This window comes from Xyrauchen texanus, chromosome 22 (assembly GCF_025860055.1).
Source record: "Xyrauchen texanus isolate HMW12.3.18 chromosome 22, RBS_HiC_50CHRs, whole genome shotgun sequence".
In the NCBI taxonomy this organism is placed as follows: Eukaryota; Metazoa; Chordata; class Actinopteri; order Cypriniformes; family Catostomidae; genus Xyrauchen; species Xyrauchen texanus.
In genome coordinates this window covers 14,854,323-14,882,013 of record NC_068297.1, presented here as the reverse complement: position 1 = coordinate 14,882,013, position 27,691 = coordinate 14,854,323, and the positions used below count along the sequence as shown (strand labels likewise).

At 37.5% G+C, this 27,691-nt stretch overlaps 1 protein-coding gene across 1 annotated transcript; it reads right to left on the bottom strand.

Moving 5' to 3' along the window:
- Nucleotides 1-1,118: 1,118 nt before the first annotated feature.
- Nucleotides 1,119-26,627, bottom strand: slc18a2 (solute carrier family 18 member 2). The gene is made up of 16 exons (XM_052153963.1): nt 26,556-26,627; nt 26,176-26,349; nt 24,806-25,145; nt 23,402-23,460; nt 22,122-22,205; nt 21,620-21,712; nt 17,983-18,072; nt 17,749-17,792; nt 13,507-13,567; nt 12,550-12,645; nt 9,799-9,877; nt 7,979-8,030; nt 7,384-7,447; nt 7,103-7,222; nt 6,816-6,949; nt 1,119-4,086 (listed from the first exon to the last, which is right to left on the bottom strand). Exons 2-16 carry the CDS (start codon nt 26,306-26,308, stop codon nt 3,982-3,984), a joined length of 1,554 nt encoding a protein of 517 aa, XP_052009923.1. The 5' UTR covers nt 26,309-26,349; nt 26,556-26,627; the 3' UTR covers nt 1,119-3,981.
- Between the last annotated feature and the right edge of the window lie 1,064 nt (nt 26,628-27,691).

Genomic DNA, 27,691 nt, shown 5'->3' with positions numbered 1-27,691 from the left:
AAATAGCCTAGTAACGTAGTTCACTTAAACCGGTCCTTTCTCCCTGAACTCTTAAATAGTGCTCAACATGTGGGTTCATCTTTGTTGTATTTGCTTCATGTAAATATGATTTTGTTTGTTAGTGGGTTTTAATTATGGTTGAGGGCATCTACTGAAGAAGTGCACAGCTTTTAAACATGCTGCGACATTTACGTACTGACATATCATATTTGCTTATGCACTTGATAAATTATTAGAAATAATAAAAAAAAAAATGTTCACCTGTGATTTTTTTTTTCTTATGCATCTTAACACTTTTTAAACACACCTACACCTTATGATTACATGCTTGATACCATTTTCTTTGTTAAACTCTGATGTATCAATAGTCACTCTGCGCGCGCGTGCGTGCGTGCGTGCGTGCGTGTGTGTGTGTGTGAGCGTGTATTTATCACTTTGTGGGGACCAAATGTCCCCATAAGGATAGTAAAACCCTAAATTTTTGACCTTGTGGGGACATTTTGTCGGTCCCCATGAGGAAAACAGCTTATAAATCATACTAAATTATGTTTTTTGAAAATCTAAAAATGCAAAAAGTTTTCTGTGAGGGTTAGGTTTAGGGGTAGGGTTAGGTTTAGGGGATAGAATATAAAGTTTGTACAGTATAAAATCCATTATATCTATGGAAAGTCCCCATAAAACATGGAAACACAACGTGTGCGTGTGTGTGTGTGTGTGTGTGTGTATTGCAGGATTATCATAAACTTGCTACATGTTTAAAATGCTGCAACAAGGTAGGATTATTGGGAGCAGGCGGCTTTATATTAGTGGACCCATTAACAAGATTGCAAGACTGAAGAATACATAAGGGGAAATAACGCTCTTAAGCCTTGGACTGATTCAGGAAAGAAAAGCCCCAATGCACCTTTCAAAATCAATAGAACATATTAGTGCTTGATTGGAGTATAAAGCATTATGAGGAGTTGTCATTGGATAAAATAGTCTTGAATTGTCATTCTAGCTGGTTCTCTTTTCATGCCATCATGTTATGATCCAAAATGAAATGATCAATAATACAGACCCTGCTTTGTTCACATAATGATTAAGATCATTCTGGCACCACGAACATTTAGTCTTATTAAACATTTATTTTCCGTTCTGGTCACAGACAGTAGTTCCCTTGCAGTTCTTAAACTGATCACCTAACCAAATAGTGGATAAAAAACTCAACCCATTACTGCAGTTTTTAAGTTGATATAGTTAAAGCACAAACAAAAGACATACCAGTCTGAAGGCGCACACTGACACTGACAAATACACATCTGTTTTTGGTTAAAACTAATTTAAATTATTTACATAATACTCTTAACTCTTAATGGGCAAACAGTTTAAGAAACAACAATGAAGTTTAAAGGAAACTGCTGCAACACCGTAACCTAGCAAATATTGGTGACACATTTACCAATCTGATTAAGCTTAGAAATTGGCATCCAACTATCCACTGTAACACCTGTGTGTAGTTGTATACCTTGACTAGTTGGTTCAGTTGTGTTGGGCTAACTAGAACAGGTTTTTATGCTTGTGTTTACATTTAAACCTGTGGAATTGTTTCAGATAATAGTGGAAAACAACATGTGCAGTTTGCTGCCTCATGCACAGTTGGTCTGTCCATAATTATAGTTCTAATGACAGAGGAATGAGTGTAAGGGCCCATCTCTCATATCTAACACAAACAAGCTCAGTTGTCCAGATACCTAAAGCTGAGCTCACATGATTTTTCTCAAAGGCTAATTCAGGTCACATTTGTTGCATTAAACTGATTCTAGCTCCAGAGGAAAATATGCTATCAAATCAATGATTTCATTAACCTGTGGGCAATAAGAGAACAATAACAGTATTATTATTGGGTCAAAACCAGTGTACATACAGTACATACCTAACACTTGCCATTAAATAATGTTTGCAGCAGTTGTATCTGATTTTAAGGCATATGATGTATCTGTACAAAAATTTAAAAAAAAGATGGCTAAGGAAACCACACCATGGCCTGCACAGACCTCTGATGACCATGTCCCTTGGAAAATAAAGAAATACTTAGATGAAAAAAAATATTTATAGTCTTCATAAAACCCTAGTCATTTTATATGGCTTTAAGCATTTAGGGTTTTATGACCATTTTAGGAGCTCAATTAAAAGGAAAATTCAAGGTTCAGTACAAGTTGAGCTTAATTGACTGCACTTGTGACAATGTTGATAACTACAAAAACATTTTTAATAAAAATCAAGGTTACAGTGAGGCATGTACAATGGAAGTGAATGGGTTAATCTGTAAACATTAAAAGTATAACCACAAGACATAAACAATATGCAAGCTAACATGATTTTAGTGTGATAAAATTGCTTTCTAACCTTTTATGTGTAAAGTCTTAACCTATTTTACAACTTTGCAAACCCTAAAACAATGTTTACAGCTAAAATAATACACAGGTTTTAACAGAAGAATTAATATAAGTGCTTTTATAAAATAATAAGCTTGAAATTTCTGCCTTAAACCCACAATAAATTGGCCCCGTCCACTTCCATTGTAAGTGCCGCACTGTAATCTCACATTTTGGACAAGTCAAAAAAAAAAGTTTTTGTCGCAACCAACATTATGCCACAAATGCTGTTGATTGAGCTTAACTTGTATTGAACCTGCAATACAGTATTCCTTAAGGCCATTTCATTTCACAGCCAGTTCATGATAACACATTTGCCAAACCCAAAACAACAGAGGGGAAAAAAGAAAAGGAAATTAAAATGACAATGGGAAAGAGCAATATTGAGGCATCCTGTACAAATAATAAAAGATATTAGCATTCCAGCACATTCAAACGACTTACTAAAATATAGATATATATATATACTATATACACTTTAAAAGCAAAATGTCATTTTAAGTACCTAAGGTATCTGGATGCTATACAGTAATAATTTACTTCATATAACAAAACTAAAAGTTTATATCACCATGTAAAATCGAAATATAGGTGTCTCTCATTGTTGTTAGTACGGTACATCATGTTCAGTTGACACCACACAAGTCACACATATAGAACAGATTTCCAAAGACAGTAGGACTTGTTGACACATGACACTCACTTGCTTGATTATCTAATGTATAGACCATTAGCTTTTTCACACTCAAAAAAACATTATGCTGATATTTTTTTATGTATTAAGCTTAGGTCCTGCAGGTCCTGTTTGTCTGCTCAAAAGCCAGAACTGAAATAAAAGCCACAAAGCAAATCATCAGTGTAAATATCTCTTAAGAAATTCACCTAAAATGTTCTTCAGCTGTTCTTATTTATTCTATGTAAAAATTGACAGTAAATTTTCACCTGATTATGATAAGGATGTAAACATTTTAAGGCCCATTTCAAGGGGAGTTATAATCCATCTAGCTGAGGCAAATGCACCTTAAATGACATTTTCACATATGAAAAGACTTCAACAGGACCAACAGATATGATATGAAGACCACACTTTTTCCTACCACCACAAACAAACAATAAATATCCAATACATGTCTGTCAGAAGTCATATTTAAATGAAACCAAGTCATATCCGAATCCTCCATATTTTACCTTATCAACTGCCCATTTTTCAGACACGTGCACCTAGAAATGACTTTTGATTAGTAAATATAAACATTGTTATACTGGATAAAAGTATATGTTTTCCCTTTTATCCTCTCTCTCCCTGCTTTTGAATCACATGCAAGAGTTATCTGTATTGATAAGGCTGTTGGTTACATATTTCACCTCTCCCAAACTGAGAACAAACAGCCAGGAGAACAACTTTGGTTTGTTTCAATAGAACATGACCATCACGACCACAGGACAGCATGGGACATTCTCACAAATCAGCATTATGGTTTTCTTTAAAGTCTGTCGTTTTGCTCTTTCCTACAATAAAATAGATACTTTGGGTGACATACATGGCCAAGGACACTGATGAGGCCTATTCAGGACTCTCTAGATACAGATCGTCACCCATTTGGTAGCTGGAGCCCTGGGTGGAGTAGGAACGTGTCCTCATCGAACAGTTAGAGTCCATCAAAATGGCCTGAGAAAGACATAAGAAACAGTGAGACAGATGGTGGGTTAATTTCACTGTAATTGAATGAGGCTTTCATGAAGAACACGTAAGCACACACAGGTAATGTTTGTTGTGTGTGTGTGTGTGTGTGTGCATGCAAGTACTCATCAGGAGCAGTGTAGTGCCCCTCTTGAGAAAGAAAGCCTGTGATGCTTGGCTTTGATGAAGCAACAGTTAAGGACAAACGCACAAGTCTGATTCGATCAGCATCACTCTTTGATCTCGGCTTGAGGGCATCCTGCGCAGTTTTTATTTCTATCTATTCTGTAACATAATTTTCTATTTCAGTCAAATGCTACCTTGTCAGTGGTTTGAAGTTAGAGATGAAATCAAAAGGAAAGCATGTTTGAATGCCAGGTGGAGTGAACAATATGATTGTTATTGTAATAATAATAATGATAATAATAAAGAGAATAAGGAAATGAGTCATGAAATCACAAATAAATCATATCAAAGAAAAAACAAGTCTTGAGCTGGAGGTTTTCATTGATGTTTTTTCAGCTTTCACTCACATTGAAACAGTTTCTCCTTATAGAGAATATAAACCAAACATATACACTCACCTAAAGGATTATTAGGAACACCTGTTCAATTTCTCATTAATGCAATTATCTAATCAACCAATCACATGGCAGTTGCTTCAATGCATTTAGGGGTGTGGTCCTGGTCAAGACAATCTCCTGAACTCCAAACTGAATGTCAGAATGGGAAAGAAAGGTGATTTAAGCAATTTCGAGCGTGGCATGGTTGTTGGTGCCAGACGGGCCGGTCTGAGTATTTCACAATCTGCTCAGTTACTGGGATTTTCACGCACAACCATTTCTAGGGTTTACAAAGAATGGTGTGAAAAGGGAAAAACATCCAGTATGCGGCAGTCCTGTGGGCTGAAAATGCCTTGTTGATGCTAGAGGTTAGAGGAGAATGGGCCGACTGATTCAAGCTGATAGAAGAGCAACTTTGCCTGAAATAACCACTCGTTACAACCGAGGTATGCAGCAAAGCATTTGTGAAGCCACAACACGCACAACCTTGAGGCGGATGGGCTACAACAGCAGAAGACCCCACCGGGTACCACTCATCTCCACTACAAATAGGAAAAAGAGGCTACAATTTGCAAGAGCTCACCAAAATTGGACAGTTGAATACTGGAAAAATGTTGCCTGGTCTGATGAGTCTCGATTTCTGTTGAGACATTCAGATGGTAGAGTCAGAATTTGGCGTAAACAGAATGAGAACATGGATCCATCATGCCTTGTTACCACTGCGCAGGCTGGTGGTGGTGGTGGTGTAATGGTGTGGGGGATGTTTTCTTGGCACACTTTAGGCCCCTTAGTGCCAATTGGGCATCGTTTAAATGTCACGGCCTACCTGAGCATTGTTTCTGACCATGTCCATCCCTTTATGGCCACCATGTACCCATCCTCTGATGGCTACTTCCAGCAGGATAATGCACCATATCACAAAGCTCGAATCATTTCAAATTGGTTTCTTGAACATGAAAATGAGTTCACTGTACTAAAATGGCCCCCACAGTCACCAGATCTCAACCCAATAGAGCATCTTTGGGATGTGGTGGAACGGGAGCTTCGTGCCCTGGATGTGCATCCCACAAATCTCCATCAACTGCAAGATGCTATCCTATCAATATGGGCCAACATTTCTAAAGAATGCTTTCAGCACCTTGTTGAATCAATGCCACGTAGAATTAAGGCAGTTCTGAAGGCGAAAGGGGGTCAAACACAGTATTAGTATGGTGTTCCTAATAATCCTTTAGGTGAGTGTATATACTATATAAACCTAAATCTATTATAAATGCTATATATTGTTTTCAATCTTAGTTTAACTTAGTTTAACATTCTTCCATGTCTTAAAGGGATAGTTCACCCAAAAATGAAAATGCTCTCATCATTTACTCATACTCATGCTATCCCAGATGTGTTTGACTTTATTTCTTCTGCTGAACACATATTATGATTTTTATAAAAATATTTCAGCTCTGTAGGTCCATACAATACAAGTGAATCTGTGCAAAAATGTTGACACTTCCTAACGCATCATAAAATGAATGCATATGACTCAAGTGTTTTAACCATATTTTCAGAAACAAAATGTCTTTTTTTGTTTTTCGCTAGAAATTCTTCTCCCTGTCAGTAGGTGGTGGTGATATGCATGAAGAATGTGAATCACCAAAAACACTAGAAGAAGAATGTGAAAGTGAAAGTTAAAGTGGAGATTGACTGAGCAGGGAGGAGACAAAAAGAAGAAAGGGCTTAAATATTGATCTGTTTCTCACCCACACCAATCATATCACTTCTGAAGACATTGATCTAGCCACTGGAGTCATATGGATTACTTTTATGTTGACTTATGTGATTTGTGGAGCTTAAAAATGTTGGCACCCTTTACCTTGCATTGTATGGACTAAAAGAGCTGAGAAATTCTTCTAAAAATCTTCATTTGAGTTCAGCAGGAGACAGAAAGTCATACACATCTGGGATGGCATAATGGTGTGTAAATGATGAGAGAATTTTCATTTTTGGGTGAACTATTCTTTTAAGATGCATATGCATTTCAGCTTCAACACTGCCTCAGAATTTGTGAATGTGAGTGAGTAGTTTGGCTGTGATGTCACAGCATGAATGTAATGTGTGATGCATGTTGAATCATTTGGTCGATAATGAATGGTGGGGTCTAACCATCTTTTCCTCATTGGCGGGAGGATTGCGCAGGAAGAAACAGAGAGGAGCGAACAGGATGTCCACCACACCAATGATGGTCATGAGCCAAGGGAAGCCGATGCTCCGAGCGATCGCTCCACCTGCTGATGGACCTACACGACAGACATGCATTAACTGAGCATCTTTATAAATGAATTTAGCCAATTTCGATATGTTAAAAAGTCCCAAGGGGAAATTAAATTAAAACATTCATAATGGATTGAACAGAATTAGATATAATTTTATTTCTCTTTCTTGTTGCTTACCTAAAGCAAAGCCCATGCAGAAGGCAACATCAGCAATGGCATACACACTGCCGTATACAGACACGTGTCTCAGATCTACTAGATAGCCCATGATCGGCATCATCGAAGAGTCCACCATACCTACAGACCACAAATTATTAATTATACATTTCTGAAATATGGTATTTCAGATATTATTATATAGTAATATTTAGGGTAAATCAACATGGTGCATTAAGATTTTTAGAAATTAAGAAATAGAGTAAAAAAAAAGTAATACTTTGTATTGAGGTCAGACTTACCAATTGCAAATCCAACTCCAAAGTTTGGCACAATGAGTCCGTATATATCTTTTGCAAAAGGCACCTGTGGGACAATGAGCAGAGCTAAATAAAGAGAGCTGCTGCCTATTATCATTTTAATTACAAGGTTTGTTACAGCACATTCATTTTATGAACTTATCTTATAAACATATGAGAAAAATTCTGCTAATTTAACTGTCCAGCACTAGTGCTATTTTCACTTTTCTACACTGAAGTTTTTTCCATAGGCAAAACTTCAAGTGTGTACTTGATTCTCTTCCGAACTGGTTTTCCAGTCTAATCTGATATTTCCAGGGTAAAAAGAGTCAGAGCTCTTTTTTTCAAGCCCTTAACAGAGCTAATGGGAACAAAGAAATTAGGTCTCGTCTGTGAGCTATGTGTTTACATCCTCCAGTTAGTTCTTTGGCACATTAGAGGGACTAAACATTACAGTCTTGGGCTTTTATTCACTTGGTGCTAAAAATCCATTCATATGGAATGAGTGCTTAACCAGTGTTGTTGTTGGTGTTGCTCTTGTTGTTGTTGTTGTTTTAAAGAGAAAGGCAGTTTTGGAATGATTTAATCTCAAACTTACAAAAAGAATGCTGACGCCAACCAGCAGCATCCCTATAAGTGAGCACAGCCATCTACACAGAAAGAAAGGGAGAAAACAGACATAAAAAATGCTAAAGACAGAGCCAACAAAAAGAGTTATCCCTGAAACCCTGTTATTCTGAACCAGAAGTTCTTAAAGGGATAGTTTACCCAAAAAATTGAATTCTGTCATCATCAAGGGCAGTTCTAGGGTCAGTAGATATTGGGGGCTTAGCTCAAATCTCTGTAGATACATACTATGGGGCCATCCTATAATGAAATAACAGGTTATAATACACTTACTGTATAATAAAAGTTTAAATGTGTGAATTTTATATATTACTGGAACTAAAAAATAAAGTCTTACTAACTTTTGTCTCAGCCTCAGATACGCACAGAGAACAGAAGTTATTTTAAAGGAACAGTTCACACAAACTAAATGAGTAAATGATGAGAGAATTTTATTTTTGGGTGAAATATTCCTTTAGCATCATGTGCTTTAAAACGTGATTAAAAAACACCTTTTGGCTTTCCGTAGTACAGTGCATATTGTGTTAACAATTGGCATTTTTATATGTTTGATTCTTGATTAGCTAGTAAATAAAGTTAACAGGCTGTAGATAGTCTAATATAAGTGCTTATGAGAAAAAAAATATTTCTGGATTTGTCAAAGATTGCAAGGTTCACACTACTATGTCTTAATAGAAGAGTTAAGCAAAAAATGCTTGTGCCTGAAATTAAGCAAATTCCTCAAGCACATCTGCATATTACTATTTGTTTTCAAATCATCACAGTTTCTAGTGTCTCACCAAGACAGGCCATTAACATTTTGAGTCAATCGCAAGTGCTCTTTTTATATGCAGGCAAATACACAGGAGTGGTGGAAAGCAGTCACAAGACTGTATTTGGTATAACCAAAATTTTAGAAAGACCGGTATCATTACCGGTAATTATATAATTATATATATTACTTAATATTACAAATATATTTATAGTTGAGTATTGACTTGGTACCAAATTACTGATACTTATGACATTCCTAGAAGATGATAAAAACACCCTAGAGTTGCCCATGGTCATCATTTGTGAATCTCATGTTGTTTAAAGTCCACATGACTTTCTTCTGTGAAACACAACAGGAGATGTTAGTCAAAATGTTAGCATCAGTCACGAATAACCGGATGTTTTTTCACACAATAAAAGTGAATGGCGAATGAGGCTATCGTTCTGCCAAACATCTTCTTTTGTGCTCCACAGAAGAAAGGAAGTCATGTGGGTTTGGAGCAACACGAGGGTGAGAAAATGATGACAGAATTTTAACTATCCCTTTAAGGTTTAAGACATTGAGTAACAAACCCGGGCCACTCAGGACACAGAAAAAGAACCAGTCCAGATAGTGACGCATTAAGTATATTAAAATGTCAAAGTGGAAATCTGCAGGCCCTTGTTGAGTTTTCCAATGAAAATGTTAATGTTGCCAGACATTTTTCTTTCTTTTCTTAGAGACATCTCCAGGCATTTTTAAGAGAATGTCATGTGACGTAAAAACAGACAAACATATATGACACATTCTGATAATGGGAAACAAGCGCATGACTCATTTAAGTGCTTGTGGTTTATTATAAGCAAAAACAAAAACAAGCACAACAGTTAGCATCACAACATGCTGAGAGCTACTCGTTGATCTGTAATTAAAATAAAAAACAAAACCTGGCAACAGAATCTAATTTAGACCTGTTACAAAGCAGAGGAAGCCGATAGTAGAGCAGAGGAAGATAAGAAAAAAGAAGGAGGGAAAAAAACTTAATTTCCCTCTCCTACCTCCCCATTTTGTTAGCCAGAATGGCAAAGATGTTGGTCCCTATAAGATATGAGACACTGGCAGGTACAAATGCAACCCCTAAAAGGAAAGAGGAAAGAGGGAGAGAGAGAGAGAGAGAGAGAGAGAGAGAGAGAGAGAGAGAGAGAGAGAGAGAGAGAGAGCTCAGATAACTATCAGTTTGATAGTCTTTTTGTCTCACAGACACTGTTATGAAGCAGCTTTTCTCATTCTCTCGCTCCTTCTCTTCTTCCATTAGCTCACTTGCTTTTCCATTGCCTGCCAATGACACCTCAATATCCTGCCAGACCGCAGAAAATCCCTTGCCAGCTCTCACTCCCCTGCCTCTTGTTCTGCCTTTACTCTCTCTCTTTTTATTATCTAAGCTTCCGAAACGGCAGGAAAAACCTTGGAGAAACCCAATCGACAGTGAGAAAATCTGATCTGTATGGTGAACATGACTAATGCTGTGCTCTCATAGCTTCATGAATTCTTTACACAAATTCTTGTACAATACAGTAAGGGTTAATTGTTATCCAACAGACTTTTTAGATAATAACTAGTAGATAAACTTTTACTCAAGAGCTGAAGAGATTTCAAAGAATTTCTGAATATTCTGGGTTCAATGCAAGTTAAAAGGATATTTCACCCAAAAATGAAAAATTTCCCATCATTTACTCACCCAGATTTTCTTTATTCTGCTGAACACAAACGAAGAGTTTTCAAAGAATATTTCAGCTCTGTTGGTCCTCACAATGCAAGTGAATGTGTACCAACATTTTAAACCTCAAGAAATCCCATAAAGACAGCATAAAAGTAATCCTTAAAACTGCAGTGGTTATATCCACATATTTAAAAGTGATATGATAGGTGTACTTGAGAAACAGATAAATAATTAAGTCCTTTTACTATAAATTCTCCTCCCTGCCCAGTAGGTGGCGATATGCATGAAGAATGCAAACCAAAAAAAACAAAAGAAGAATGTGAAAGTGGAGATTGATAGTAAAAAAGGACTTATATAATGATCTTTTTTTTCCACCCACACCTATAATATCACTTTTGAAGATATGGATTTAACCACTGGATCTCTTTAATGCTGCCTTTATGTGCTTTTGGACCTTCAGAGTTCTGGTCACCATTCACTTGCATTGTAAGGACCAACAGAGCTGAGATATTCTTCTAAAAATCTTTGTGTTCAGCAGAAGAAAAAAGAGAGAAGGGAGAAAAGGGAGAATTTTCATTTTTGGGTGAACTATTCCTTTAAGCTTAATCGACAGCATTTGTGGCATAATGTTGATAACCACCAAAAAAATACAAAATAAAAATAATAATAACTATTGGACTTCTGGGTTACAGTGAGGCACAATGAAAAGTGAATGGGACCAATCTGTAAACATTAAACTGTTTCAAAAGTATAGTCACAAGACAAAAAACACTATGCGTGCTAACATGATTTAAATATGACTAAATTGTTTACTAACATTTTCTGTGTAAATTATATCCAATTTTGGAATTGTGTTGTCTTGATGAGGTAACACCACAAATCCTGTAACCCTGGTAATTTAACCACAAAAACGATGATTGAAAAAAACTTTACAACTTAAATAATATACTCCTATAGGCAAAAAATAAATAAAAATAAATAAAAATAGGCAAAGCCCAAAATGGCAAAACATTAAGTTTTTAATGGTCTCCACAACAAACCATTGGTCAGGAAATGAGCAAGAATTGAACAAATAGATAAAGTAACTTAGTATGGGATAGTTTTTCCCTATAATTTATTTACACTTTTAACCCTTGTGGGAAAACTTGCAGACACACTTCCTGGCCAGTGGTTTGTGGTTAAGACCATTAAAAGCTTAATGTCTTTCGGGCTTGGTCCATTTTTATTTATTTTTTTGCCCAGGAATGTACACAAGATTTAACCAAAGAATTAATGCAAGTGCATTTATAAAATTATAAGTTTAATATTTCTGCCTTTAAACACTCCAAAAATGTGCCCCATTTACATCCATTGTAAGTATATCACTGTAAGTACACACTTGATGTTTGCTTTTTTAAAAGAAAAAAAAATGTATTCAAGTCAAATTTATTTTTCGTGGTAATCAACATTATGCCACAAATGCTGTTGATTGAGCTTAACTTGATTTAAACCCAGAATGTTCCTTTAAAGACTTTAAATCACTTAAAGAGTGCAGTTTTATTTTCTTTGTTGACGTATTTCCTATTGAAACATTGGGCTGGACAGGGCTTGTCCCTTTTTTAATAGCCAATAGTCATTGGTTTCTATCACAGCCATGAACCATGATACTTACTAACATACTACTTACTAATCAGGCATTCTCAATCTAGAGAGCATTTGATAAAAAAAAAAGTCTGTGTAGTGCAAGATGAGTAATCAATATTTTTGGTCGTGTTTTTCCAGAAGAGAAAGACTATACATTTAAGTGTGTATATCTGCTTTAAAGTTAGGAGTAAACAAGCATATAGATGGCTTCAAAGCTAAAAGACACTGACTGAAAGCCACAAAATTCAGATTTAAATTTGTCTTTTTTCCGTACATGTGTTTACATTTACACTATTGTGTCCTGCTAATGAGAGATACATTATTTTTTTACTTATCTATTTCTCTCTCAAATCAAAACAGATCAATAATCCATCCTAAATTATGAACCATTTTATAAACAGAGTGAGTGGAAATACTGCAATTGTAGAACTGTGTGTGCATAAAAACAATAAAGATATTCTCCCACCTAGCTGCCATTTCCTGGGGCACATTGTCTCCATCATCCAGATGGGCAGAGCTGGCTCCAGCATTGCAATGGCCATGTTAGCAAAACAAATGGAACCTAAAAAAGAAAATGAGGGAGAGTAAGTGGATTCATCTTCTGAAGAATTCTCTCTTATTGTACACACCCACATTCCCCATTCTTATTTTCTTTCACTTTCTCAGATATAATAAACAGCATCATCCTGCCCCTGCTCTCAGGCCACTGTAATGTGAGAGGAGGAGATTCTCTCTCTCTCTCTCTCTCTCTCTCTCTCTCTCTCTCTCTCGTTCTCACATATACAGTACACACTTGACATTTTCTCATTCTTATCTTACAAAAATACATCCCTGTTTAATATGTCATACTAAAGCATACACATTCAACAGTGTCACACCTGCAATCAAATATTCAATTAAAAAAAAATCTGTGTTTAACATATTATCAAAACACATAGATCAGAATCCATTCTTAAGGTGCACTCATACGTTCTCTCAATAAAACTACTTTAAAAAAATATGTTTAGAATTATGTTCTTTCACATGAAATGAAAAGTCATATCAGTAGCCTAATAAAAGCTGCGGTCACCTCATGGGGGTTGACAAGTTGAGATCATATGCTAAACACTTTATCTTGGTAAGTGTTGGACACTTTTGCTCAAAGAATACCTAATTTCTGTAATGGCATTAGTAACTGAAAACATTTGTGTAAGGTGTCCAGGATCCAGGACCACTGCCATATCAGCCAGTGCAGCATTAACAAAAAATAAAAAAGTGCACCTTAAGTTCACACTTTATTTTTAAGGGAAAACTCTTAAGAATTGTTTTGTGTGTGTGTGTGTGTGTGTGTGTGTGTGTGTGTGTGTGTGTGTGTGTGTGTGTGTGTGTGTGTGTGTGTGTGTGTGTGTGTGTGTGTATATGTGTGTGTGGTTACTGGTCTGACCTGCTGCAATGAGGATGTATGGATCTCTCATGAGAGTCATTAGTGGAGTTCCTTTCTGGCTCTGTGAAAAATGGAAAAAAACAAAAATGAAAAAAATTATAATAATACATATATAAAGCTAATCAAAATAGTAAAAATTGTTCCAGGTTTTACAATATACTGAAATTAATAACTTTTCCATTGAGAGACTTTATTTGTACCTTGGATTTGATTTTCAGTGGCATTTGTACCTTTATCAGTGCATATGCTTTCTAATCATAAAAAAGTAATGCCAAATACTTCCATTTGATCAATTTACTAACATATATTATCCATCTGAATAATTATATCTTGTGTTTTATGCAACAATTTGCATGACAATACCTAGAGTAGAATATGAAAAATGTATCAGATGTTACAAATTTGGGGGGCATTTTTGCCCACGCATATTGAATTTCAAGGGTATTTTTGTCACTTTCGGTGGCATTTTTGCACCAATCACCCATTCATTTCTGACCCTGCCTTGAACACAATAATGACACATTGAAAAAAACATTGAGCTTCCCACTGCACAGAACACAGGTTCCCTTCCATCTCATTGAACTTTCAATGGCAGCCTTGGGTCAGGTGTGTTTTTATAAAGGGTTGTGTGTCAGGGTGCATGAGTCAGACATGCAGTCATTTGGGAAACCTCAGCAGTTCCCATCTAAGCCATCTTTGAACAGAAGATCACAGACGAGTGTGTGACAAGAAGGTACCAATGTTAACTCTCTATATTGATATGGGAATTGTGGCATTGCTAGTATAATAAAGCAGATCGTTTTTAAGAGAGGGGGATGACAGAGAAAATTGAGAGTTTATTTTATGAGTTATGCTATCTTAGAAATAACTGTTTTGGTGATATTTTCTTAATATCTTAACATCCAGAGACAACTATAATTAAGCCATTCATAGGCTGATTCCCTTGAAAAGTGTAAACACTGTGGGACTGTGGCACTCAAAACCTTGCTCTGTTTGTGTGAGCATCCTGACTAGGCTGACACAACAAAATTGGATCAACAAAGTTTTATGTTTTTTTTTTGTGATGCCGGTGTAGAAATGATACTTTTATGTATGACTGTTTAGTTAAAATAAAATAAAAGCCTGTTAGTTATAGTTACACATTTTCACAGGATTATTTTTGATGCCACTCAGTGGTCACTAGGCGACAGCTCACAATTACCCCTCTTCATTATATTAGCGCAGCTGCTCTTTATTCCACTTAATTCACATACTACTTCTCTGTGGATATGTTATTCCACTCAAAACCCCCTGTCATTATCACCACAATGTTGCTACCCTAGCAGCGTTCATTAATGCTGGGAATGATCTCATTGAAGAACAATTAGATTTTGTCACTCACAGCTATCCTTGTCAATAGTACTGTTGGATATTGACACTCATGAGGCTTCTGGCTGCAGGGTACTTCATCTGTCTGAGCATCAAAACTACTATTTGATGTCCAGGCATTATTGATTTGAAATAATGGGTTCATTACATTCTGGTCAGTACTGTTTAATGACAGAAGAAACTAACCTTTTAAGCAATGTTGATCAGATCTGTAAAAATTTTTTTGCATGTATCTGTAAAGGGATTAATGGTATAAACATAAATCATATTTTAATAATAAACTGAACCAAAAAGACAAACACACACAGGTGTCGGACAGCTGTCTGTAAATCTCTCTGTCCCACTGCAGTCTCGGCCCTTATCCCTCTCTGAGGCTTGATTATCCTGATTAGGTGCTGGGTGTGCGGAATCACAACCCGGCCCCGCCCTCCGCCCTGTCACAGTAACATAATTAATAATGTCAGAGATTTTCTTAATCATATTACTGTCAAGAGGGTGAGGGAGACAAAGGGACCCAAACGCAGAGGAAAACAGTCAATGAGATTAACAACAGAAAAGGGCTTTCAGCAAGCAATGACTGGCAAACCCGGCACCGGCTGCAGTGACGAGATGAGTAGAAACAGTAGCCCCTCATTGGGTTAAGGGAGGAGTGTGTTTGTAGGTTGAGTGCGTGTGTTGTGCAAGTCAGGAGCAATCCAAAGAATTGGTTTCTTTTTAAATGCTTTTTATTATTGGACAATATTGGGTTAAATTATTTAATTCACTTCTCATGCAAGATAATACAAATTCAAAGCTACAGAACCTCCTCTCAAACAAAAGTAGCCACACTAACATACACACTGTTCGTTGGAGGCCCTGTGGTCTCCGTAGTAACTGATACCCATCAGCCCCATTGATCAAAGTCAGACACGCTGTGATTGGATCAGCTACCCAGTCCTACATTTCCCTTTACTGTGACGCAAACCAGAGCACACATACACACTATTCCTTATACACCCACTTCCATCTACACACACATCTGCACAAACATATACTGCAATGCATATAACACAAAATTTCAGTCCCAAATACACATCGAGTTTTAACGGTACTGGGATTGTGAAAACCGGGAGTTTTTTTTCCACTAGAGGAACACTAGTCAAAGAGGTGCAATGCAATTTCAAGCGCATTGAAGTAAAATGTTGCTATTTAGGCTGTAAACCTCAAAACTAATAAAACCAGCAATGTAAACATAAAAACTGAGAAAAGGCAAGATTAGACTCTAATTGACTTGTTCACTACTTCAAACCAATCTCTGAATATATTTAAAAGATTTCATGCCACTAAACTGGAAAAATTTGATTGCTCTTTGTATCAAGCTGGTACCTTGTAAACATCATCTTCTGGAGGAATGACAAAACAAAAAAAAAAAAAACAGTGTTAGTGTGTAACTAAATGAAAAACTGTACTACTGACTTAATGTGACGAGAAGGAGGGTACGTGGCCAGGCCACCCAGCGCTGAATCAGGGAGAGGGCTAAAGAGGAGCCGGGGATGCCAGTTCGAGAGAAAGAGAGAGACGTCCATGGCCACGCTGTCTGTGTGTTTTATGTTATGTTTACGTTCCTTTGTGTCATTAAAATGTTTACCTTGACTGCTCAGCCGGTTCCTGCCTCCTCCTTGCCCACCCTATGAATACGTTACAATTAACTAAATTTGTTCAATACCATGACAGTAGCTGAGCTATTTTCACAATAGTGTAGCTTTTCCAGTATGGAGTGACATTTTCCAGTGAGTAGTACTGTCATGTCACAAAAGGCTAAATTTGTGATATATATATATATATTTTTATTTTCTCCCCTTTTTCTCCACAATTTGGAATGCCCAGTGTGCTCCAAGTCCTCATGATGGCATAGTGACTCGGGTGGTGGAGGACAAATCTTAGTTGCCTCCATGTCTGAGACTGTCAACCCACGCATCTTATCATGTGGCTTGTTGAGCACGTTACCTCGGACACATAGTGCATTTGGAGGCTTCACGCTATTCTCTGCAGCATCCATGCACAACTAACCATGCATCCCACCTAGAGCGCACCACATTATAGTGACTATGAGGAGGTCACCCCATGTGACTCTACCCTCCCTAGCAACTGGGCCAATTTGGTCGCTTAGGAGACCTGGCTGGAGTCACTCAGCACACCCTGGATTAAAACTTGGGTGGTAGTCAGCGTCTTTACTTGCTGAGCTACCCAGCCACCCAAAAAATGTTTTTTATATTATATTGCAAGCATAGCAAAGGAGCTGAGAGAGAAATCAAAGACACTCACCTAAACCGTCCAAATAAATTAAAATTAATCGAATCTTTTGGACTGTTCATGTAAAATAAACAATTCAGTTATATTTAGTATTCCCTTACTATAAAACAATATAGAAACATCTGTATGCCCTATTCCCAGGGGTTGTGAAAATCCAGCTAATCTGTTTGGAATTTACAATTTAAACCAGTGCTTGTCATCTTTGTGTGTAATATGTATCAGGTGGTCAGTGAGCGGATTGTGGGAGATCTGAGAATATCAGGAAATTAATCTAAAAACTTAATGTTGGCATACCTTAAGAACAATGCTTAAACCTTTTCCTTCCAATAGCAAAAACACCTTATGGAGACCCAAATATGATTGTAAATAACATTTGTGTCATACAACCTAAGTATTCAAACACAAATACACCTAAACAGCCTAAGTCAATGCTGACAAAAAACATTTCTAATGCAGAGGCTGACTTTAGCTTCAGAGTTTTCGCAATGCTAAACATCAGTTATAACCCCAAAAAACAAGACTTCTGAAAAACAGACTCCTGCTCAGGTTATTTCAAGTCAGGAATGAGAGTGATGTACTTACTTCTGGCTCAACCTTCGAAGGCTGAAGAACAAACAACTGCAGAGCTGCTCATAAAAATGAGAAATCAGATAAAAAAGCAAAGAATTGTTCAGCATCTGAAATTCAATTAAAATGTTTGTTGTTTTTATTATTATTATTATTAGCATTATTCCACAATGATGAATTTATGTCACAATAACAGTAATAACACAATAAATGTTAAAGAGCTAATATAACAGATCTTAAATCACTCACCTCCATCAAGCACAGCGAGCACTGCCAGGATAAGGAAAGGAGCCGTCTTACCGACAAACTCATACATGACACTACCAAAAGGAGGGCCAACTGCATCACACACACACACACACACACACACACACACACACACACACACACACAAACACACACACACACACACACACACACACACACACACACACAAACACACACTTTAGTGTTTAGTCAAAATGTTTGGATCACCAACATATGCAATCTCTATGTACAAACATACAGTAGTATATTTACTTTGAAAACAATAGGAATCGCCAATAGGTTTAAGTAAACACAGGCTCTAAACAAATTCAGTATGTGCAAATTGGCTTACTTAATCTGCTAAGTGTGTGTAAATTTGTTTAAAATAATGTGGTTTAAACAAGCTTGTAGTTGTATCAGATTTACTGTAATTGTTTACATAATCAAAAACTGTTTGCAGTCTGTAAGCTTGATTGTTTAAAATAACGGTGCAACTGCAATTTATTTTCAGTCAGGTCAAGTGACTGTTTCAAAGTTTTTTCATTTGTGAAATGAGCGATAGTGAGGCAAACAGACCCAAGAGCAGAGGAACAGTTCAACAAATATATTAACAGCAAATATAGGCAGTCACTGTGTTGTGAAGTCAGGAATAGATTTGTAGAATTGTCTGTTGAAGCTTAGTGAGGTGCAGAACAATGCCCAACAGAAATGAGTGATCTTAACTCCCAACACACAGTCAGAGACGAAGTATCTTCTGTGGATTACCAGCTGACACACAGCAAACTGGAAGGCAACCACACCTGACACGCAGGCTCACACAAATAATGTACATGAAACACTAGACAGTCAGGGGATGATGATGCTATTAAAAACAAAGAACAGGAAACACAACAGAAAGGGAGGGAAACCAGGGAGGGAGTTTAAGAAAAGAGGAGTGGTTCGGAGGCCTGGGAGGAGGCCTCAGGGCTTAGGCAGGGTCTGGTGGCCTCAGGGCAGAGGGGACAGTGAACTGGGCAGCAGCTGCTGGACAGGGTTCAGGAGAGAGCAGCTCAGGGGGTGGAGCCGTGGATGGCTTAGGTGTGGGCACTGCTCGCCGCTGGGGAACGGTCTCTGTGGCTGTGGATGGTGGCCACGACAGGGGAACGGCCTCCGCAGTTGTGAGCATGGGTATCTGCAAAAGGGGAGCGACCTCCGTGGCCGTGGGCACCAACAGAGGCTGATGAATGTCCTCCATGGCCATGAGCACAGGTAGTGACAGGGAAACAGCTTCTGTTGTTGTGAGCAGTGACAGGAGAACAGCCTCGATGGATGTGAAGGCCGACATGGACTGTGCAACAGCCTGTGTAGCTGTGAGGACAGGCAGTGACAGGGGAACATCCTCCATGTCTGTGAGGACAGGCAGTGACAGGGGAGCAGCCTCCGTGGCTGTGAGCACAGGGAGTGATTGGGGAACAGCTTCCTCAGCTGTGAGCAATGACAGGGGAACAGCCTCCATGTCTGTGAAGACCGACATGGACTGGGGAACAGCCTCCATGGCTGTGAGCACAGGTAGTGACTGGGGAACAGCTTCCTTGGCTGTGAGCACTGGTAGTAAAAGGGAAACAACCCCCATAGTCGTGAGCACAGACAGGGAAGGGGAAACAGCCTCCATGGCCATGAGCACAGACAGTGACTTGGAATAACCTCTGTGGCTGGGGGCACTGGCAGTGGGAGGGAAATAACCTCCATGGTCGTGAGCAGAGACAGTGACAGAAGAACGACCTCCATGGTCAGGGGCACTGGCAGAGACAGGGAAATTATATCTGTGGTCGTGAGCACAGGCAGGGAAGGGCAAACAATCCCAGTGGCCGTGGATGCTGCTAGGGATAGGTCAACAGCCTCCAAGGTCATGGGCACTGTGACCATTGGTGCTGGCAGTAGCAGGGGAATGACTTCAGTGGCTGTGGGCGGTGGCAGCAGTAAGGGAACAGCCTTCGTGGCCATAGACGTTGGCAGCAGCAGAGAACCGGCCCTCGTGACCATTGATGCTGTCAGCGACTGAGGAGCAGGCGTCTGGCTCCTCCTCCTCCGGCGGTGATCGGTTCATCACACAGCAGCCAGGCTGGATCGAACACTCAGCAGAGCTCCATGGCGAATGGTAAAAACATGCAACAAGGACGTTCATTGTCCCACATGACGGTTCCCCAATCAGTGGCCCTTGGTGAGAAGCAGGATGATGTAAGCTGCTTCATTCTCTCCGAAGGGAAAGCATAAGGGCTGTGATGCGAAGAACAAGGAACATTGTGCAAGGAATGCGCTACAGGATTCAGCCTCACCTGAATATGGGGTTGGAAGGGGAAAACAGGTTGCTGAACAAAGGAGGTGAGCTCAGCGAGCTGCAAAGCTATCATCTACAAAGCCCAGTTCGATGCAGCGGTTTTGATCCTGCTGACGTCCCTGCAAGACTCCCTGATGAGAGAGGGCAGTTCGAAGAGTGGATTCCTCCGCTGGGTCCATAGTTTGGCTGGATTTTTCTGTAACGAGCGATAGCGAGGCAAATAGACCCAAGAACAGAGGAACAGTTCAAAGGATTTATAAACAGCAAATATAGGCAGTCACTGGGTTGAATAGATTTGTAGAATTTTCCGTTGAAGCTTAGTGAGGTGCAGAACAACGCCCAACATAGATTGGCGATCTTAACTCCTAACACGCGGGCAAAGACGAAGTATCCTCTGTGGATGACCAGCAGAAAACGCAGCAAGCTTTTTTTCCGACACGCGGGCAACCAATAGGTACACGAGACAGGACAAGCTAGGCAGAGAGAACAATGATGCCATGGTCCTTGACATACAAAAACCCAACCTGACAAGTTGACAGGTTCGTGACATCACCGGAGAGTGCACAACTAGATCCATGCGTTTATACAAAGAACGTACATGAAACACGAGACAAACGGGACAATAATGCCTCGGTCCTGTCAGACAGACACGTGACAGTTTGTTTGTTTGTTTGTTTGTTTGTTTGGAGACTGTTGGGAGGGGTGACTCAGTGGCATGACACCATTAACAGGAAGAGCCAGGTTCAGCCCACATTTATGGAACTTTCTCTGACAAATGTTCCTCTGCTTTAAACAGGGCACTTAAAGTTAACTCCCTTCTTAAACTCCAAGGCACTTAATACATAACCCCCTAACCTAGCATTTCTCTCTGGTCTCATTATGTCTTTCAAAGAGTATCAGAGTAAGGATGCTCAAGATATCCAATGGACCAGAGCAAACTACATACTACAGATCAAACTAGACTTTTACGTTTTCAGAAGAAAAAGCAATGCGGTTAAAATTCACCACTACATAGTTAAGGGTGTTGTGGGTGGTTGCTTACTGGCCCAAATTAAAAGATTTTATTGTATACAATATTATATTTTAAATATTGATTTCAATATTATAGCACACATTTTTCAACAAGTCACACAATTTGAGTTACTGTATCATTCAAGTTCATGGCACATACAGTGCAGAATGAGTTATGCGCCGAAGTTTAATTCTTTGGTTTAGGGGCTTCTTCAAATCTCTAACCCAAAGTATAATGAATATTAATAATGATGCTTGCCTAATTATCTAAAATTCCCAAAAAATGGCTTGTAATCCCAACACAATACTTACCCAAAACTCCCATGGCTAGTCCTCCCAGGGCAATTCCTATAGCATTTCCTCTTTCTTCGTCATCTGTGTAAACGCTTGCCAGCATCCCCATACCTTTATAATGAAAAACAGAAAAAGTCAGTTACATAGGGCGAAGCTTAGAGATCATCCACAAAGGGCAAAATATTGCGTAACCTGCAAAAAAGAGGAGACAGACTTAATTTCTAGCAATATATTGAATGTAAACTCAATAAATCCTGATTGCTACAATGAAAGCACTAATCATGAGTTCCAAGAGTCCAATTCATATACAGCCTTGGCTCTACATTACATCTTTGAATGGAATCGGGCCCATTTTGAACAGGGACCTGAGCATAATTAAAGTTAACAGTGGCTTGTGCATACGGAGCACTCAGGTCTACAAACTGTGCATTTAATGTAGGCATTTCAAATGGCGGTATAAAGCATTACATTGCAGCTTTTTATTGAGTTGTAATGTAGCACATTGCATAAGGCTTATTACCTGCCACAGAAGAACAAGACGAGCCAACCCCCTGTAGAGATCTAGCCAAAAACAGCAACGTGTAGCTTGATGAAAACGCAAACACTTCACAAAAAGAGTAAGACACAAACAGGAGAAAGAGTTAATGTATATGCATTTATCATAGGAATATGGTACACAAGATGTGTAACTAGAATAATCATTGTATAATATAAAATAATGCATTGCACCAAAATTATTGCATAAACTTTGAATATTAAGGCAGCTTCACTATCCTTTACACACTATACAATTTTTTATATTCAGTTGCTACCTGAAAGGGATAGTTCACATAAAAATAAAAATAATTTCATTATTTACTCACCCACATGCCATGCAAGATGTGTATGACTTTCTTATGCGCAACACAAATGAAGATTTTTAGAAGAACTGTAGGTCCATACAATGCAAGTGAAGGGGTGCCATAATTATGATGCTTCAAAACGCACATAAAGGCATCATAGGCGTAATCCATAGGACTCCAGTGCTTCAATCCAAATCTTCAGAATTTATATGATTAGTATGGGTGAGAAACAGATCAACATCTAAGTTGTTTTTGGTTATAAATTCTTCTCCTTGCCCAAAAACACAAGAAGAAGAATGTGAAAGTGATCCGTTTCTCACCCACACCTATCATATCGCTTCTGAAGACATTGATTTAACCACTGGAATTGTTTGGATTACTTTTATGGTGATTATGGGATTTTTGGAGCTTCAAGATGTTGGCACCCAAAAGAGCTGAGAAATTTCTTAAAATCTTAATTTGAGTTCAGCAGATGAAAAAAAGTCATACACATTAGGGATGGCATAATGGTGAGTAAATGATGAGATAATTTTCATTTTTGGGTGAACTATTCCTTTAAGGTGCTATTTCAACATGATCTGACCCTGAAAAATTACTTGTTGCATTTGGGTTGATTTATTCATTGTAAAAAATATATATATTTGTTTACCCAAAACCTTTGGTTGTAAACATTTTTATCATTTACTCTCCCTAATGTAATGGCTTTCTTTCTTAAGAAAAGTAGATGTTAGGCAGAATGTTTACCTCAGTCAACATTCACTTCTATTGCATAGAAAGGACGCAGTGAAAATGAATGGTGACTGAGGTTAACATTCTGCCACATATTTATGTTCCACATAATATAAAAGTCATATGGGATTGGAAAAATATTAGGTTGTGTAAATAACAACAGAATTTACAGAGCATCTAAGTGAGCTTAATGTTAAGCAAACATTAAAATTATGTTTCATGTACTCACTGATGGTGGAAACAAACATGATGCAGAAACCAGCAAACATTGGGATCTGGTAGCCTATTCTGCAATTACAGACACATATTGACTCATTTCATGTCTTTTCTCACATGAAACCTAAAACTTTGGCACCAGCATTTTTTATATTCTGTAATATTACAGTAAAGGCATGTTGTACAAGCAGATCTTATTTCACTGTAACAATTACAATCCCACATTAAAAACATTTTGGTTTGTTTAGTTTTTTGCTTGAGCTGCACATGCTGTGATCTAACTGATTAAACACTTTGTATCAATGTCAAGAATATTACTTTCAAAAATACTTAGCTTCAAGAGAGAATAATATGCTATGCTGCATATTGCGGTACTGGCATCTATTATAAACAGATGTTATTTCACTGTAATTACAATAAAATACAATATTAATGGCATACTATAATGGTTCCAATAGCTTTTTTGTTGTGAGCATGCATTGGTCTAATTTATTAAACAATTAATCCTAATGTCAAGATAAATGAGACATACGTACAGTCATACAAATTGCTGCAATATATTGTTGACTGATTATGGCATAAAGCCAGGTGTTAACAAAGCTCTACTGGCTCTGTTTAGTGGTGCTGATTCACACTGGACTGGCCAAAGCAGAACATGTGAGAGTGGTGGCAGAGGGAGCCATACATGCATGAGAGATCTGACTACTGCTGATCACTTTTAACACACATAAGCAGAAGGACAATTGCAGTGCAATATTCACCTTACTTACAGTCCATTTACACTCACTGCAAACACACATACAGTACAAAGTTCTGCCATGTGCAGCAACTGTCATGCTCCTTTTGAGAGAATTGCTGCTGTATATTCATAATTTTGTTTTAGGTTAACATAGTGTGGACAAGGAATCCTCTTTTTCAGTTAGTAATAATGTGAAAAGTTGGCCACATTGACAAATAAGGTTGTCCGAGATGATAAATATGAGAAGATTTTTTTTTTTTTTAAATTAAAGCACAAATCAATTTCGTCGAAATTTAATTTTTGTGTCCAATTTGGTTTTATGCATTTAAAAAAAAAAAAAATATTTATAGAATTTTCTACAAAAATATTGATTTAATGACTTGTGCATGCCATGTGGTGGAACCATCAATTATAAAGTTAGTAATTTCCTTGCAGCTTAAATAAATAAGTGTATACACAACTTAATTTCCAAAAAGATTTCAAAGATTTTTTAAGGTAAACAATTTATTACAAATATGATGTTATATGAAACGCTTTTTTATGGTTACACCACATGACTGAACAAAATGTGCCTTTTCATAAAGATATATCCTATATTTAGGATAGACTTAGTTAAACCTGTTTTGAATGTCTGTGCCATTAGACTTAGCATTAGGGTTGACATTTGTCTTAACCCACCTGTTGGTGAGGGGTCCTATGAAGGGGTTAGTGATGAGTTGTACTGTTGCTTTTGAGGCAAACAACAGACCCACTTTCACATTCTCATCCAGAAGCTGCTTATCTGCTTTGGGGCAATCAGACTGGTTTTGAAGAGGGGTTATGCTATGAACAGGGGCCGGGATCAATGGGCCAGACGTGCTCATCTGGGGACTGAAGCCAGTCAAGCGTGTAGAGTTATCGTACAAAGACACAATGCTCTGAAATGTGCTGGATGGCGAAAGAGAGGAGATGGAGTGATTCTGGGCTGCCTGGGAGGCCTCGTCGTCCACTGTGTACAGGTAGCTGGGAATTATTGGCACTGTCATAGAGAGGAGAGAAGTTGGTATATGTGAAGTTATAATTACCATACGATTTTTAAACTGACATAAAATCTTCGTTTACAGATGGTTTTAATTATTATACTCAGTCTCTGCACTGACACACAAACATGAGGCAAGGTAGCTAAGAAAACTTTGTTCTACATTTAATCAGAATTAGATAGAAGCTAAAAACAGTCAGCTAAAAACATCTCGAACACCGACTGGAACAATTTGATTGGAAAAAATACAACAAAAACAAAGATTTATCAAGATGTTTAAGACCAGTTGTGACTGTTATACCCCCCACCATCATTTGTACAGTGATCAGTGGAAATGTGTCTGTAACCCCAATCCTCAAATGGGCAACCGACTCGTTCATTTCAATTAGTAGGCTACTTAACAGCTATTTTATACATTATTTATGAATAAATCATTCATAAATGCATTCAGCAGACATTTAGCTATTTCCTGATGGCCTGGATCAGTGTTTGACACAAATGCAGAAAGGCCCATTCTTACCCATGGCAATTTCTTTTATTTTAAAAGAACCGCCCTATTTTAACGAGGGAAAACAAAAAGCTTTAATGTTTACATGTTGTTTAAATTAAATTGTAATTAAATTAATAATTTCGGAGGAGTGGCTGGTGGTTTCTTTCTCATCTCCCCTGTATTTAACAAAGAAAAAAAAACCTACATCCAGTTATTTGCATTGACATACTCTTAGTTAACAAGGCATTTGAATTTATTCAACGTTGAAGCTAATAGTTTAGTTTAATATCAATGTCAAAATGTGTAGGCTAATTCATATTAAAGAGAAAGTCAATTATATAGTATGATCCATGATTCATAAATATTACAGCAGATTAAAAAAAGGTGATAGAATAGCATATGATGTCATAAGAATGCAGCATATTTCATATGAGCAGTGTTTATATAACCCGTTTATAAGAGGTTGATGTGAAGGATGTGTAGCCAACTCAGCATCATCTGCTTGCACATGTAACAGGTGTGAGCAACAGCAGCACTTACCGACCACCGTTAAAAGCATGTTGTCCAAAAGCAAAGCTATAAAAACGATAAACAGAATGAGCCTCCGAGACTGTCTTTCTTCTCTCAGCCACGTCAATAAATTAAAATCTCGTAGGGCATCAAATAGTCCCATTTTTATCAAATCCAATTGCACGACAGCGAGTGAGAAAGGTCCTGCAGCAGAGAGAGAAAATGTCAGCGAACACTTTTAAAACAAAATGTGTTTAACAATATGTGACATGAAACCTCACAATAAATATAAGAAAAACATAAAACATTCAAGTAAAAAAAAATAGACAAGTAGTTTTCTCTTTTTCTTTTTTCTAAATATTCTAAATATTTAAGGCGAATAATATATCAATTTGGGCTTTAATTCTTACCTTACAAGCACATTTGTTTTGAGCTTTGCGGTCAGTTCTCGGGTGAAACGCACGCTGGATGCGGAGCGTTTTGATTCACTGCTGTTTGACGTCACGCTGTTTCACACATGAGCGCAGAGAGGTGGTGTGCGCGCGGTCGGATACACCGTCAGATAAAAATGGGCAACACAAGAGGACTTCATTTACTATGTTTTTATGTCTCACTCACTCTATATAATAACCATTGTCATATTTATCAGCAGATGCAGGAGGGAATCTGGAAGGTATTTCCAAATATATTTGCGTCTATTATTGAATATATATATATATATATATATATATATATATATATATATATATATATATATATATATATATGTATATATATATATATATGTTTACAGCTACATTTTGTTCTGTTCTTGGAAAAAGGGATGCCGTCTTAACCAACTTGATTGGAACACTTGGAAGCTCAATTGTCCACCTGGCAAAGGCACACCACTTGTTGGGTTAAAAAAAAACTTTAAAAACAATAACTGGAAACGTTTGCGATTTAAATTCAATATAAACGTAATTGGCTTTTTGTGGCACTGTAGGTTGTAAAGCCAAGTTTTTCAGCGCACCTTACCAAACAGATCACATCTACAGCCTTTTAACTTCTTATTTATAGTTTTATAATGGCGCCACCTTGTGGCCCTAAAAAGCGCTCTTCACAGTATGTTACAAAAAACATAATTACTCATAATATATATATATATATATATATATATATATATATATATATATATATATATATATATATATATATATATATATATTTTATAATTATACATTATCCATAATATTTAAATATACATAACATTTGAAGACAGAGGGATTCAGACATTTTAACAGTCACAGAATTATTCATTTATTAATTTGGTTTCAAAGTGCATGATCAGTTGATAATATTCAACTTCACAAGTGCATTGCAGGTGCTTCTTCATTCTTTTATAATCTAGTGTTTATAATAGTGATTTGAACATGCCTGTCAAGCCACAAAAATGAAGGCGAGTAAATAATGACAGAATTTTCATTAAACTTTAAATGAAAAATACAATATAACATTATTAATACTTACATACTTACATTAATTTCCTTAAAATGCAATGTAAAAT

Bases quoted from the DNA above. Each gene is read 5' to 3' on its own strand.
- slc18a2 (XM_052153963.1), bottom strand. From the start codon at position 26,308: ATGGGACTATTTGATGCCCTACGAGATTTTAATTTATTGACGTGGCTG. The intron at 23,461-24,805 runs GTGGGTTAAGAC...CTGTAATTGCAG, and splicing joins ATAGGACCCCTCACCAACAG to AATAGGCTACCAGATCCCAA. The intron at 4,087-6,815 runs GTTAGACCCCAC...TGTCTTTCTCAG, and splicing joins CCGCCAATGAGGAAAAGATG to GCCATTTTGATGGACTCTAA.